General features: G+C 42.2%; 1 protein-coding gene across 2 annotated transcripts; it reads left to right on the plus strand.

The window, feature by feature from the left end:
• Nucleotides 1–9,516: 9,516 nt before the first annotated feature.
• On the plus strand, nt 9,517–15,232 carry NT5C1B (5'-nucleotidase, cytosolic IB). 2 transcript variants are annotated; one of them, XM_072333240.1, is made up of 6 exons: nt 9,517–9,769; nt 9,846–10,013; nt 11,999–12,128; nt 12,620–12,742; nt 13,202–13,386; nt 14,315–15,232. In XM_072333240.1, the coding sequence occupies exons 1-6, from the start codon at nt 9,641–9,643 to the stop codon at nt 14,651–14,653; spliced, it is 1,074 nt and encodes a 357-aa protein (XP_072189341.1). In that variant the 5' UTR covers nt 9,517–9,640; the 3' UTR covers nt 14,654–15,232. The 2 variants fall into 2 exon arrangements, with proteins under 2 accessions (XP_072189341.1, XP_072189342.1); XM_072333241.1 differs by lacking the exon at nt 12,620–12,742.
• The last annotated feature ends 337 nt before the right edge of the window (nt 15,233–15,569 follow it).

Below are 15,569 nucleotides of genomic sequence, written 5' to 3' on the forward strand. Positions count from 1 at the left end.
GAGACTTTGGAAAAGCTGTTTACGTGTGCCCAGGAGAGATATACTTGAGTTAGCAATAGTTCACAAAGTTAAGATCTGCAGTGACTGTATTCCATTCTCACCCAGATTCCCAAAAACCTTCTGCCAACATGCTGAAACCCACAGAAGAAGAAAAAAAGAAAGAAAAATCTGTTATAGAGAGTTAAGAGCCTTTGGTTGGTGCTTTTGTACTATGTGGAAACTGTTATGGTGACAGAAACTACAACAAAATACAATGTTTTTTCCCCCTCATCTCAATGGTACTTCTGTGATGTTCATGACTGGTGAAGAGGAATAACTTGATGAAATTCAGCTTAACTGGAGATCTGAGGAGCTTAACAGAGAGGTTTCTATCTCAGATGATTCTTAGAGGACAAAAAGAAATCAATTGTCTAGATATCATGTAACTCTTCCATTTCAAATATCCAGCCAACAGAGCAAACACGATGTTTCCTGTGCTACTTTCAATTTTTGAGGCAGTCTGCTAAGAGTTAAAGATTTCATTTCTGTGGGGGCTGTATGCAAACCTTGTCACTGGCAGTCTGCTGTGGCTCATTTGAGCCTATTCCTGGCAAGCCAATGTCTGGAAGGGTGAAATTCTTCTATGTACGATATCGCACTCCCAGAATGAAGGACAGAATTTTGACCATAGACTTTAATTTAAAGATGTCATGTGAAAGGGGTTCATGCACAGGGAGGAAAACCATTAAACTGATTAGAAAAGGCAGTGAGAAATACCATAACCAAATATCTGTGATATTATTAGAGATATAAATACCACCATGAACTGTGTCATTAAAGGAGAAATGAATGGGTAGACTGGAAAACAAATGGTACTAGCAATGATAAGCGTTAATTACTTCTGAATTTGATAAACAGCAGATTTCATCATCACATATCTCCAGGCTGGATAAGAAGCAGTGTTATTTTTACTTGATTGGTGTAAATGGTAAGGATGTTAAAGAAGCAATATCTACACTGATAGATACAGATAGCTTTTTATCTGAGAATTATTGAGTCAGCTGTAGATAAGATGAAGATCCAAATCACATTCAAGGCTTTCAGTCAGAACTAGAAGGAAGGAAAAAGATGTAGAAAAAGTGTCAGTTTTAACAAAGGCAGGCCATGCAAGAATACATATTTTTTTCATTAATATCTGATCTTATACAGAGGAAGTACTTCAAAACAAATCTTCTTAAAGGTCTGTAAAGAGCTTTGTTTTGGTTATGTGGTTTGACTGAATACAAAATGATTTATTACAAAATATTTTACTTATGTGATATTATTAAATGAATATTAGGGTAGAGAAAGAATAACTAAATGGGACCTGGAGAAACTCAATGGCTGATGGTAATTACTCCCGAGTCATTCATTAATCTGATTCTATTTAATTTTTGTTAATGACCCTAGTCATTTCTGGTTTTGAGAAGTCAGTAAATTTTATCCGGTTCACTTTAATTTGTTCAGTAAGTTTGAATGACCTGGAAAGCCAGCAGATGAAAACTGAAATGAAATGTAATAATACAAGGCAGAAGATTAAGAAGCGCAGAAAAAGAACAAGAAATCTGGCATCTCACTGGTTAACAAAATCTGTTAGATTTAGTAAATATTGCTGAAATGTAATGAGTACGTACCAATTGACAAACGAGTCAAGGCTTAAAAGCAGCTCAATTTTCTTATTCCTGGCCAATCGCTTATGGACAGCTTTTTGAGACAAGAGCCTCAAAGAATTAGGATCTAAATGACCTACATCAATCCAAATAAAAACGTGTTCAGTTCGGCAGGAAAAGTAACGCCACAAAATCCTGGTAAAACATCAGTATACACAAAAAAAACTTTTTGGTTACTTTGGTTCATGGGATGGTTACTGGAACTGGAACAGATGCAAAGAAAGACAACCAGAGGGAATGGGGAAAGGACCTCACCAAAATAAAGGCTGCGAGGATACACTTCCATAGAGACAAGAGAACCATAATGGAAAGCTCTGGTATATTAAGCTTATACATTTGTTTAAGTCTGGAAAGTAGAGAAAATAGGTCTGAGTAAGTATTTTACAGTTTCCCCACTTTAACAGGAAAAAAATTAAAAAAAAAATAAAAAAAAAATAAAACTGGTTTTAATATACACATCGGTAGACTCACAGATAATATGAATTCAAGGAAACAGACTCAGGAAATCTGTTCTTACTCTTTGCCTCTTTTCCTTCTTTCTATACAGTATGTAACAATGTTTTGTTACTGAAACTGAAATTTAGCCAGGAACCGGATTTTCAGCCTAAATTTTGTGACTGGCTTCCCCAGCAGTGCTGTCGGCAGTGGGATCAGGACCAGCTCAGCCTTCTGATTCCACAGTTGCAAGTCACAATTTACAACAGTCTTTTCAGTCCCCATGAGCAGACAGGGCAGAGTGAAGGGCCATGGCTGTAGGTCACAAAAACACTCAATGCAATTTAATTATAACCATATGCAGGCAGTGGAAGACACTGTCAACAGGGAACAAGTCATTGGGAACTGCCAGAGGCCTGCCCACTGCATGTTCACAGCTCCCAGCCTGAGTTTCTCCAGAAGTACCATTCAATCCCATTTCACAGTGATTCACCATGTTTAAAATCACGATCAACCCTTGTTATCTTCTAGTATGAAAAAGAAGAGTGTCTCCAGGGTGCATGCGAGGAATGGATTGTCTTTTCTCCATACCTCTCTCACAGAGGAAGCCCACAGTAACTGCAACCACCTTGGAAATTTCGGTACTTGAAGGAAATTACAATGAAATCAGGGCAGAGATTGTGCGTTTTGTTTAAGGTCAGGTTGCACAACCCAGTTGTGTGATTCAAGGCCTACTGAAAGCCCTTTGAATTTCTGTTGGATTCTGTGATGTAATTACATACTGTAAAAGCCCCCTACTGGAAACACTGCTTTTATGTTATTACTGTTGTTGTCATTGCTGCCCCTGCTGCTATTATTCCATATCCTCAAGAAATATACTGGAAACAGAGAAATGCAAACACAGCTTTGATGTAAATGATACAACTTAAAATATACATTCAAGGGAACTAAAAGCAGGCTGCTGGAGTGCTACCTTCCCTCATCAGTGGATGGTGCTGTATTGTGCTGTGAGCTGATGTACACGTATGAGAAATGTTGTAAGTCACATGATGAAGGGAGAAGCCATAGCACAGGGAGCTTTGGTTTGAGTGCGGCTCTCAGCCTTGTCTGCAGACCAGCCCCACAAACTCATCAATGCCACTTGGCCCCCTCTGCCAGAGGGTGCTCACAGCAACCTGGTTTTCATCGACTCAGAATCATAGAACCATTAAGGCTGGAAAGACCATTAGGATAGCAAGATTGCCCCATCCCTGGAAATGTTTAACACCAGGTCATATGGGGCCCTGGGCAATCTGACCTAGTGCTTTATTGGGTGGTTGGCAGCCCTGCCTGTGGAAAAGGGATCAGAACCTGATGATCCTTGAGGTCCTTTCCCAAGCCCTTCCATGATTCTACCTAGATCAACCCATGACTGTGATTGCTCTAGACCATGTCCCTCAGTGTGACATTTATCCTTTTCTTGAAAATCTACAGGGATGTGGAGTGAGCCATGTGTGGGCCAAGTGCAGGACTGGGGCACTGCTTTGCAAATGTCTGAGTGAGGGGGGCTTGGCTGCAGGGAGGCACAAGGAGCAGACCAATTGTGAGAGCCCCACACTTCATGCTTGAGCTGGAAGAGGTCTGCAAAAGTCATTTTCTTTCTGCTGAGAGGACTGAGGAGGAGAGGATGGACGTCAAATAGGGAGCACCTTCCTGTGTGTTCCTACAGGATCAAACACAGCAGCTCCCCAGTGTTTTCTGAGGCCCTTGGTAACTATCATAACACAAACAATAACAGATTATCATCGCTTTTAGTCCTCATTCATTTTCTCCCAAATGCTTAACTTGCCAAAAGGAGAGAGGGGACCCAAACTAGCAATGGGATACACATTCCCTGCAAAGTGGAGTCACACTGTAACTTAACTAACAGGCACGTTGTGTGCAGGTTGATGACAGGTCTGAAGCTATGGCTTAGAGAAGCCCTAAATCTCCTACCGTATTTATACTTCTGGCTCCTCTCTCCCCCTAGTGCTGCCCTAATCACTTGTAATCCTCTTCTTGGAAATAGATGGTAGCCATGTGCAGTCAGAAAAAAAACTTTCAGCTGCTAAAGCTCACTTCTCAGGTTGGGTATTAGGAAAAACTTCTCCAGATAGAGTGGTTGGGCACTGGCACATGTTGCCCAGGCAGGTGGTGGTGTCACCATCCTTGGAGGTGTTCAAGAAATGCGGAGATGTTGCACTGAAGGAGATGGCTTAGTGGGCAATATTGGTGACAGATGAACAGTCTGGCTGATCTTAGTTGTCTTTTTTAACCTTAATGATTTTAAGATTCTATGAATCTACAGGTATAATCAAACCATTCCATACCTTTTCCTTGGAGCGGTTTGTGCTTATTCTGACTGCTTCCCTATTCTCTGGTGCCTGAGAGTGCTTATAAAGAGTATTTTTTTTTCAAATGCTCTTAAGGAACACAAAAAAAGACTTTGTCCCCAAGGACAGCAGCAGGAGGGTTGGCTATGCACACAAAAATCCTGTCCCAGTGCACTGTGTAGATCCCATTATTTGTGTGTTACACCATGGGGGCAGAGAAGTGAAGCTTTCCATGTATGTAAAGAGAAAAGGCAGATGTTCTGTTTTAGCAAAGCAGTGGTTCTGTTTTTTTCCAATATACGTGTGAGAGACAGCCAGTGCCATAACGCACTGCAGGCTCTTTTGTTCCAATGGTTCTGGATTTCTGCTGCTGCCTCTGCCCAAAGCCCATAGGACCGACTGCTCCATCATCACAACAGGGACTGTGCGCTACTTTCCTCACTGACACTCTAGTGCAAACTCTGTTTGAGACCTTGTTCCGACCAGGAAATTTGTGTGAAACCATATTCTGCTCAGATGGGCTGGAGAAACCCATCTAACAGCCCTGCTTGTCCTCTCATTTTTGTTAAATATAACCAGTAGTGCAAGAGGGATTAACTGCTATATCTAAGGCATTTTTGCACAAGTATGTGAAAATATGACCTACAAGTCTTTTTCAATATGATTTTCTCATTAAAGTCTATAACCTAATTTTACATGTAAACCCTCGTGGAATCTAAAGTGGCCTAATAGCTAAACCATTGGGCACTTAATGCAAAATAGCATGTTTAATTACCTGGGTGAATCCCACAGTTGTATAACTTCGAATAAAGAAAAATGAATAAAAAGGATTTCAGCATGTATGTCTCAGTCTTGCTCAGACTTGTTCCTCTGTTGAAGCTTGATCATCCTTGAGCTCCCCTCCAACCCAAGCCATTCTATCATTCTATGATTCTCTGATCATTTGAAGCTGGACTCCTGCCCAACTGTTGTGAGAGAAGTCACTGAATCCTTCTTAATTCTTCTGGTAGCAAACTCCTAGCTGGTGCAGGAACATTCAGTCCTGAAGCTAAGGCAGTGTTTTACCATATTTTTTTGACTCACGCTCAGGTAAAGATAATATTTTCCTGAATTTCAGAATTCTCCTTGATTTGTTTTTGAATGCTTGCAATTACACGATGAGCTCTCCTTGGGAGAAAGTAAGCTCACAACTTATTGCTCAGCTCAGAAGAGTCAGCAAGTCACTTCAGTCATATGAATACTACAGAGGGAACCCTCTTCTAGGAAAATTTGTAGTAAGCCCTGAGAAGAAATGTCCAGAAAACTAAGGACACAGTTTAGCTACTGATTTCATCCTAACAAGATTAAGGAATAGAAAAGCTCAATAAAAAGAGAAACAAAAATGCCATTGCAATAATAAAACAGGATTTCTTAGAGAAAGGAGATCAGTGGTCAGTGAGCCTTATGCCTCCACACAGTAAATATCTATACTTTTGCTGGGTTGTCGCCTAACCAGATTGGGTAGTTGTGACAGTGCACTCCTTGCCCCCACAGCCAGCCCAGTCATTACGCCCAAGGCATAGTGCATATCATGAGATGCATAAAGACCTTGTCCTTGGGACTAATAACAATCAAGGGTTCACCATCAGTGCTCAGACACATGATGACAGACAGAACCAACAAATCATCTTACCCCATAAATAGCAAGCAGCCGGAGAACTCCTTTGAGAGCTTTCCTTGCAAGCATCTGGCTGCACATCATAATCTCCCCTTGAGTAGGGATACCACTCAAGTTTACTCAATGCCTGCACAGAGATGCACCTGGGATGTGATGACATCTTGCTGACAGATCCTCGGTAAGTGATTTATTATTTTTAAGCCATACCAGATCCATTTAGATTCACTATGCTCCCCCACCCTCTGTGTAGCAAATGGCCAAGGATATCTGGCTGTTTCAAATCTTGTTAAGTCACTGTCACCACTGTTCAAATTACCACATTATGTCTACTTTATATCAATAAATATCTTTCTGCCTTCCTCTTATAAGCAAGGTGTGCAGTGCGTTAGTCTCCTTCTGTGATTGTTGTCAACCTCTGTACTGCTGGGTTTGGGGGTCACATAACCTGCCCCATGAAGACTGGAATGAGTCACACAAAAGGTAGAGGAGAAAGAATAGATAGCCTTAGCAGAAGTCAGTCACTATCCAACTTATGTCTCTCAAATGAATGCCTTAGTACACAATTAGTCATAAAAGGCTCACAGGAGGCACAGCCTGAAGTGGCCCTGGCATGACTGAATGAGGCCCCAGAGACTGAATGTCTGTGACATAATCATGCACAACACAAAGTAGGACTTACAAATTCAAAGGCAGAAAAGGTCCTTCCATTGTGAGTCTTCTCCTTACTTCTGGTCTCAGTATGTGAAATGTTGGGAAATATTTCACAACCTTCCAGATAGAAGAGCGGGTTTGCTTTTTTTTTCTTTTTTTTTCCTTCCCATTAACAACACACTTTGAGCTCCTTCCTGAAAAGAAACATATAAATGGTTGTTTTTAATATTGGAAAAATATATGTCACTCAGGCAAGGGAACATTTTTTTTTCCCATTCTGCTGGTTCCAACAGCCCAAGGCACGTACAGAAAAAAAAAGAAGAAAAAAAAAAAAAGAAAAAAAAGAGTTACACACATCCTTTTTGTTTTAATACAAATGCCCTACAACTTTCCACATTAATGGGTGATAGCAGAAAATTCCTTTCCTTTTGAGTTGAGCTCAGAAACCACAAAGTCATTCCATTTTGGACCCATTCCTATTCTCAGCCTCCCCAGGAGATTCAGTAAAAGCAAGACATAGCTATTTATTAGAACTCCGTGGGCATTTCTGCATTTTTTAGATGTAGATAAGGCAGCTACATGCCGCGTTTGGAAAGTCAAGATTTCATTTATAAGGTGCTGAAGCTGGAAGGCTTTCATGTCAGGCCTGAAGTTCACAATCTCCAGCAAAGGAGGAAATGGAGGGTATGTCAGCTGCGAGCAGTGGAGTGCAGAACAGAGATGGCTCAGCTCAGTGCATACGTTCACACAGATGAGTGCTATGTAGAGATATCATGTGGGTTCTGAGAGTTAAATATTTACGTTAGCATAGCATTGCTTTCAGCAGCAACACTTCAACAGCACTGCTTGGGACCAGAACCAAGTTACCATCTCTTACATTTTCAGATGCCTTGAAAAGGTTAAAAGGAGTCCTCAGTCCTTCAGCGATAACTCTTTTCCTTGGGTTGGAGGAACAAAAAACACACCATTCAACAAAAGGCAATTCACCAACTGCAGCACTTAACCACAACTAGATCCATGAGTAGCATCTTATTAGACAGTCTTGAATATCTCCAAAGAAAGAGACTTCATAACCTCTCTGTGCAGCTTATTCCAGTGCTCTGTCACCCTCCCTGTAAAGTATTTCTTCCTTGTGTTTGTATGGAACTTTATGTGTTCCAGTTTGTCTCTTGTTCTCTCACTCTCTTCTCCAGGTTGAACAATCCCATGTCCTTTAGCCTTTCCTTTTGCAGGAGATGCTACAGGCCCTCAGTAATCTCTTTGGTCCCCTGCTGGACCCTTTCTTGGAGATCTCTGCCTTTTCTGAAGTGGAGAACACAGAACCTAATAAAGTACTTTGGATGTGGCCCTCATGTGAGATGAGAGCAGAGGAGAGGGGGAGGATCGCCTCCCTCAACCTAGTAGCCACACTGTTCATGATGCAGATACCATTGGCTTTCTTGGCCTCAAGGGCACACTGCTGTCTCATGTCCAACCTGCTGCCCACCAGGACACCTAGGTCTTTCTCTGTAGAGCAGGTCATCCCCTAACCTGTACTGATGCATGTGGTTATACTTTCCCTACACTTGCAGGATCCTACACTTGCTTTTTTTGGAGTTCATCAGGTTCTTCCCTGCCCACCTCTGTCATGGTTTTATGACAGCCCTCCTTCCCCAGTTGGATCAGCTCTGCCCATTGTCTTACCTTCCACAAAGCTCCTACTGCTTCCAGACCCCCTGTGCTCGGTGGGACCATGGGCAATAGGGCTGACTGGAGAAGGCAGACGGCCAGGCAGTATTCATTCACTATTATATAGCACGAGAACAAGCAGATTAATACATTGAACTTGCAGTACAGGCTTTTCCTGCAGGCTGCTGATGACGGGCATTAAACATTTTGAGAATTTAAATCTCTCCGAGATCTTTATCCTTCTGCCAAATTCATCTGGAACTGGGCATCACTAGGGAACGATGGACAGATGGTATAATCACATAAGCCTCCTTGCATCAGGAAACCCTGTTAAAATAAATAAATAAATAAGCAAGCAAGCAGGGAAAGCAGCAAACACAGTTACGGCTTTTGGGGATGGACAGAGGCAGAAAACACGTTATTTGCTGCACGTTACACAACAGCAACGGGCTGAGGCAACGTTTAGGGTCTGCCTTCAAAATGTTCCGACTCCTCTGAACTGAGCTGTGTGCTGTCACTGTGGAGTCACTGCTTGCTAACACTGGCTGTGGATGCACTGAGCCCAGGCAGCAGAACTGCTTCCTTCTTTCCTTCCTTCCCCTCTGCCACCTCCAGCCCATCAGCATGGGGAGCGGTTCAGATAAGCTGGGAGCATTTCCGAGCAGTATGCATGAGATAAGTAGGCCACGTTATGTAAGTGTCCCTGTGCGGGATCCTGTTTTTTAGGACCAGTCCATCATCCAGAATGACAGCTCATTGAGCTCGCTACACACAAACAAAACGCAATCATTTAAATGACCATTCCTAAGAGCTGCGTGGAACAGAGGACCTCAGGCTGCTCCATGGCCAGCCAGGCCTTTATTACTATATTCTATGTCTTCTTGGTTTTTGTGCTTTTTCTCACCACGAACTTCTTCCAGCCAATGTTAAAGCAATGATAAATCTCTTCGTGCCGCAGATAAAATGCCATCCGTAGATCAAATCAGCGCCGGCGGGTGTTGCCGAACATCAAGCAGGGCGTGGACGCATTCTGTCCCCGCTGCCCCGTGGGCGGGTGCTGCTGGGCCGGAGTGAAAGGGAAAGCGGCCGCCCCACCGCCTTCCCCTGCCCGAACGGGGCGGGGCGGCTCCGCCGCTTCCCGGTGCTGAGCTCCGGCCGCGCCCGTACAGCGTGCCCCGTTCCCCGGCACCATGAGCGGCTCCGGGCCGGACGCGCCGCAGCCCGGCAGTGCCGAGGAGAGCGGGCTGCTGGAAGCCGAGCGGGACTGGGCAGCGGCCAAGGCCTTCTACGATAACCTGGTCACCAAGAGACCGCGGCCGGTGAGCGGGGGCGGGATGGGGATGGGGATATCTGAGATGCCGGGGTTGCAGCTGCCACCCTCCTCTCGCCCTGCAGCCCAAGCCTCAGCATGCCATCACGGTGGCCGTCTCGTCCCGAGCGCTCTTCGACTTGGTTGAGGAGCGGCGGATCTACGAGGAGCAAGGGCTAGAGAAGTACGTGGAGTACCAGCAGGAGAACGAGAACGTCACCCTGAAACCCGGACCGGCGTTTCACTTCGTCAAGGTGCGCGGCTCGGGGGCGCTGGGGATGCTACGAGGGCGGACTTTGGGAAGAGGAGGAGCTGGGAGCCCTCCTAGCGTGGAGATAACCCCGGCCCTGTACCCCCAGCTCTGCTGGGTGCGGGCACAGAGCCCTTCCTTGTGAGGTCATTCACAGTTAAGATAGGCCCCAGACTGTTGTAAGTTTGTTGTAACTTCCTTCCCTAAAAAAAACCTCACATCCCTCTGTTCGTAGCCCTAGTTTCACTTTTTAGTCCCACTCGTATTAGGATTGCTGTAATTAACGATATTGTTGACTTAACATGAATCAAATTACTTTATAGAGAAGTGAACTGTTTTTATCAGCTTTATTCTTTCCTTGCTTTCTTGTCGTGAAACCCCACCTGCTGCACTTTGTTCATCCATGGGGCCCCCAGTACAAGCAGGACATGGACCTGTTGGAATATGAGCATGGGGAGGGCTAAGAGGGTGCTCAGGGGGGCTGGAGCACCTCTCCTGGGATCACAGGCTGAGGGAGCTGGGGCTGTTCAGTCTGGAGAAGAGGAGGCACCAGGGAGACTTTATAGTGGCCTTCCAGTACCTAAGATGAGCCTACAGAAAAAATAGGGAGGAACTCTGTCAGGGAGTGCCTACATAGGACAAGATGTAATGGTTTTAAGTTCAAAGATGGGAGACATAGATTAGAAGTCAGGAAGAAGTTCTTTATTCAGAGCTTGGAATAAGGCTGCCCTGAGAAGCTGTGGATGCCCCATCCCTGGAGACATTCATCCCCAGAGGTTGGATAGGGCCCTGGGCTGCTTAATCTGGTGGCTGGCAACCAGCCCATGGCAGGGTTTGGAACTAAATGGGCTTTAAAGTCCCTTCCAACCTAAGCCATTCTGTGATTCTAAGATTCATTCTCATCCTGGAAATAATTCTTGAGGATCAGAAAAGGCAATAGACCCCTAGTTGGGAGTCAAGGGTTGAGCAGAGGTGTAATGGAATATTTTGCCTTCGTTGCACAAGATAAGATAAATGGCCAAGGCAAACAGCCTCCAGCATGGAAAGCAAGTTAAAAAATCTCAGATTGAAATCATATTTTGAGTAACAGGTTAGTGGGACTAACCTGAAGAAACTGCTGTCCACTAAGTTCATTTTATATCCATGGAAAATTGTTTGAGAACTCTGCCACAGCAATTATAGGAACAAAAAACTTTACTTAGGTTTTAAAGGTAGGTCTTCATTGCTTGAGTTCTACTCTCAGGATGTAAAACTATTTCGATGTATTTGATCAGTTTTTGAAAACACATGGTTGAAAAACTGATTGAGGTCAATACCCACGCTATTACCAGTATACTAGATAACTGTGAATGGCACTAAAAGCACAAGCTTAGTAAAGGTGTTCATAGTTATGAAATAATTCACTGTGTACACTAGGGAAGCCGCACTGGCTTGAGAATTTATGGCATCTTTTGCTACCTATAGCAGATACCACAGAGCAGCCCTGCCAGCACATTCACAGTCCCACAGCACAAGGGATTTCTTAAGGCTCAGTGTCAAATTCTTTTTGATTATAAGCAAGATTTGACTCACACTTTGAAAATCAGGACTGTTAGCTGCACCAAGCTTGACCTCTGTTCCCTTTCATTATTCCATTTGCATCTGAATTCTTTATATATATTCTTTTAATGAGAATCATACATTGCTTAATCATTAGGCTGCAGAAGCATAACTTTGTCAGGTGGCAACTTTCTATTTGGGATATGGTACATACATAAGTTGTTTTTGTTTGTATTCTTTTACTGGCATCTTTACAATACTAACTTGAAGGCATTGTATCTCATGCACTATGTCTTGCTGGACGCAACAGAGGAGAAAGGAATAAAGCAAGTTCAGCAACCTAAACCTTCAGTATTTCTCCTTTAAGACAGTCCTATCACTAAAGCCATAGTGATGAGGGAGGAAGGCGTATTCCACGTGTAAGCTGACTGCCACATTTGTTACCCGCAGGCACTAGAACATGTCAATGCCAGGCTTCTCGAACTGTACCCTGATGATGAAGAACGATTTGACATTGTTTTGATGACTAACAACCATGCCCAAGTGGGAGTGAGGCTCATAAACAGCATTAATCACTATGGTAAGTGAAATAAATACTGCTTTATAGAACAGCCTGTGGTTACATAATAAAATAATGTATTTTTTTCTACTCTGACCTTACTGAAAATGGTTCCTTTGGTACTGACACCCATTCCTTTGGGAGCAGTAAGTATTTTTGTGTGTCAGAGTGAGACAGTGTTAAACAGGATTTGGTCCAAAATTTGGACTTAATCAGGTGTGAATCCTAATTTCTGAGAGTAAGTTCATTTCTTTGGTATTCACATTCTGTATACGTGTCCTTTCATAGCAGTTATTCTGCTTCTTAGGAGGATTTTGTGTTAAATTCTCTGGATGGAAGCACTGATTAAACTTTGCAGTCCTCTTAAGTTCTGTAATTTGTTGATGTAGCAGTGAACAGTTTTGCCTTCTTTAAGATTACTCTCACTTGTAGGATAGAGTAATTTTTCCCAACTTCCTTTTCCAGGTTTGTAGTGTCAAGTAGAGTCACACGTTGTGCTGTTCTTATTTCAGGCTTAACAATAGAACGCTTCTGCATGACAGGAGGGAAAAGTCCTGTTGGCTACCTGACTGCATACCTTACCAATCTGTACCTGTCAGCAGACTCTGAGAAAGTGCAAGAAGCTATAGAAGCAGGTTGGAATTCTCTTTGTTGTTAAAAGCCAATCTAGGAACTGTTTGTCTTTCACAGAAAGTAGTGCTGCTTCATCAAGTGAAGGAAGTTATTATTTTGCATGCCAAAAACACATCATTTATAGTTATTTAACAGTATTTCTCTGCATGTTTCGCCTCAGACCCTTCAGTCTGCTGATAATGCTAACTTAATCTGCCTCTACTTCTGTCTCACCTTTCTGACTCTTCTACTGCCATCCTCCAGGAACTGAACTCTATGCATCTCTGCTTGTTCCCATTTAGTGTGTGTTTCAATTGAGCCATTTGTTTGATAGGAGTTAAAAAGCTAACTTCCTTGTTTTAGGAATTGTTTTATTTCTTAAATAAAGGTCACCACAAATAAACCATTGGATCTGAACTGCTGATAATTCTATGAATGATGCTGCAGGACACGGCAACTGAAGTTCTCTGATCTGCTTTCAGGCATTGCATCAGCTACCATGTTCACTGCCAACAGGGATGTTTCTTACTCGGATACGCAGCTGAGAGTGGCATTTGATGGGGATGCAGTTCTGTTTTCTGATGAATCAGAACAGATCGTCAAAGAGCAAGGATTAGATAAATTTTTTGAACATGAACAGCTGAATGAAAATAAGCCTCTTGCACAGGTTTGTACTTCTTGAATCGATGACACTTCAAAACATTTAGTTTAATTCTCCTTCCTTTTGTAGTTCTCCAGTTTCCCTTTTTGGTGTGTACAGTTCACTGTGGAAGCTGAATTACTGCTTCATTGCCCTACTTATTTCCTTTTTCTAGGACTACCTTTAAAATACGTGTTTGACACAAGAGAGATCACCATGATGATCCTATCAGCAGATCAGTCACTTCAGGGAGAAAAACTTACATATGTGAGGCAGTGGCTTACAGTTGTATTCTAATTATAGTCATTATAAAAACAAAAGAGTGCTACTGATTTCCTTTAATTTTTCTTTATCGCACTGTGTATGTAATGTTAAGTTCAGCTACTGGAATATTCAAGTTATGGAAGCAGGGTAATATGTATGGTTATGCTCTGGTAGAGCTATGAAATTTGTCTAAAGGCCACAAATGCTTTAAAATTAGCTTAAAATACTATCTGTACTGCTGTTAACAATGGTATAAATCAAGAATAAAAGCTTGATCTATGAAAGGTCTGCACAAAGCAACATATTGGGAGTTGGCTTTAAAATACAATTTACTTTTTAAAATCAGGATGTAATTACAATGTTGTCATTCATCTGAAATGACCTCACTGACATCTGTGTCATTAGATCTGCTGTTGGGCTTTGTACAGGCAAGTGATTGCACCTTGAGGATCACAGTCAAAGAAGTTTGATGGTTTTGAAGTGCATAGTATTAAGCAGTATAGTTATAACTTTATGTTGTAAGATGTCTTGTAAGCCCTTGCAGACCCACTCAGATATTACGCATAGAGATTGCTCTAAGCATCATAGCATTAAGGAATAATTCTATAAGTGATAATCTGGAAGAAAGCACGGGAATGATTTTAGGAACTACAAGCAAATATTTATTGTGTGTTTGATATTTCATTCTCAGGGTCCTCTGAAAGGTTTTCTGGAAGACCTAGGGAAGCTTCAGAAGAAGTTCTATGCAAAAAATGAGCGATTAAATTGTCCTATAAGGACCTTTCTGGTGACAGCCAGAAGTGCAGCAAGTTCTGGAGCCCGAGTACTGAAGACACTTCGTAGCTGGGGTCTGGAGATTGATGAGGCGCTCTTCCTAGCAGGAGCTCCTAAAGGACCAATCCTAGTGAAAATACGTCCACACATCTTCTTTGATGACCAGATGTTTCACATCGAAGGAGCACAGAAATTAGGCACCATAGCTGCACATGTTCCCTATGGTGTTGCTCAGAAATACCAAAAATCTGCATGACTGGGTGGTACCATTACGGATATAAAGTTCTTGATTCAGCCAGCCTCTAATATACTAGTAGGTCTGAAAACCTCCATATGTGTGTGTTACATGCACTTTGTTTAAAGATTTGACTTCTGGCTAGAAAAACCTTTAAATGAAACATTTTTAATATAGGCCAATTTTTCATAGTTATTTTAATAGCATTCTTAAGCAGTTTAGGGTTTATTTTTGTTTACCTTTCTGGATACAACACTGTGTTTTCAATATTAGGAAAAAAATTGTACTGTTTTTATAGTTTGAGATATATTTTAAGAGACAGAGAGCAGTAATATTTTCTCTAACATAAACTGTTATTGGGTTATTTATAAGAAGAAACAACTGCAGATACAGACCTTACTGGTCATTTCTGAAATTGCCACAAGTCCAGCTTACCTGCGTGACATTACCTTGTTAAATGTGCGTTCAGTAGCTTTGTTACCTGCAAGTTTTAGCTTCCATGGTTTTTCAAGTGAAATATTAGTATATTTGATACTGTGTTTACAAGAACCCTTTATTTTTCTATATTGTTTTCCTACTGTAATAAAGCTGGCTTTACAGAACATTGTCATTTTTCTGTGCTCATGCTTTAGTATAATTTCCTATGCAGTGTGAATTTTATGTGATCAATAATTCTGTATCTCTTCCATCCCACAGGTATTTAAAACACCTTGTGGTTTAACCCAGCAAGCAGCTGAATACCACACTGCCCCCTGCCCATTCTCCCTGCTGCCTCAGTGGGATGATTGAGAGAACTGAGGCAGGGGGAAAGGTAGAACTGATAGGTCGAGATTAAAAACTTCTTAGCAGGACAGAAAAGAAAGAGAGAAATAACAGTAATTGTAATAAAAAGATATGTATACAAAACAAGTGATGCACAAGGTAATTGCTCACTACA

The sequence above is a fragment of the Excalfactoria chinensis genome, chromosome 3, assembly GCF_039878825.1.
Source record: "Excalfactoria chinensis isolate bCotChi1 chromosome 3, bCotChi1.hap2, whole genome shotgun sequence".
Lineage (NCBI taxonomy): Eukaryota > Metazoa > Chordata > Aves > Galliformes > Phasianidae > Excalfactoria > Excalfactoria chinensis.

What these genes read in the sequence shown, in the direction of transcription:
- NT5C1B (XM_072333240.1), top strand. Translation starts at nt 9,641, where the DNA reads ATGAGCGGCTCCGGGCCGGACGCGCCGCAGCCCGGCAGTGCCGAGGAG. An exon ending in GCAAGAAGCTATAGAAGCAG is followed by an intron (nt 12,743 to 13,201) that starts GTTGGAATTCTC and finishes ATCTGCTTTCAG; the next exon opens with GCATTGCATCAGCTACCATG. An exon ending in AAAATAAGCCTCTTGCACAG is followed by an intron (nt 13,387 to 14,314) that starts GTTTGTACTTCT and finishes TTTCATTCTCAG; the next exon opens with GGTCCTCTGAAAGGTTTTCT.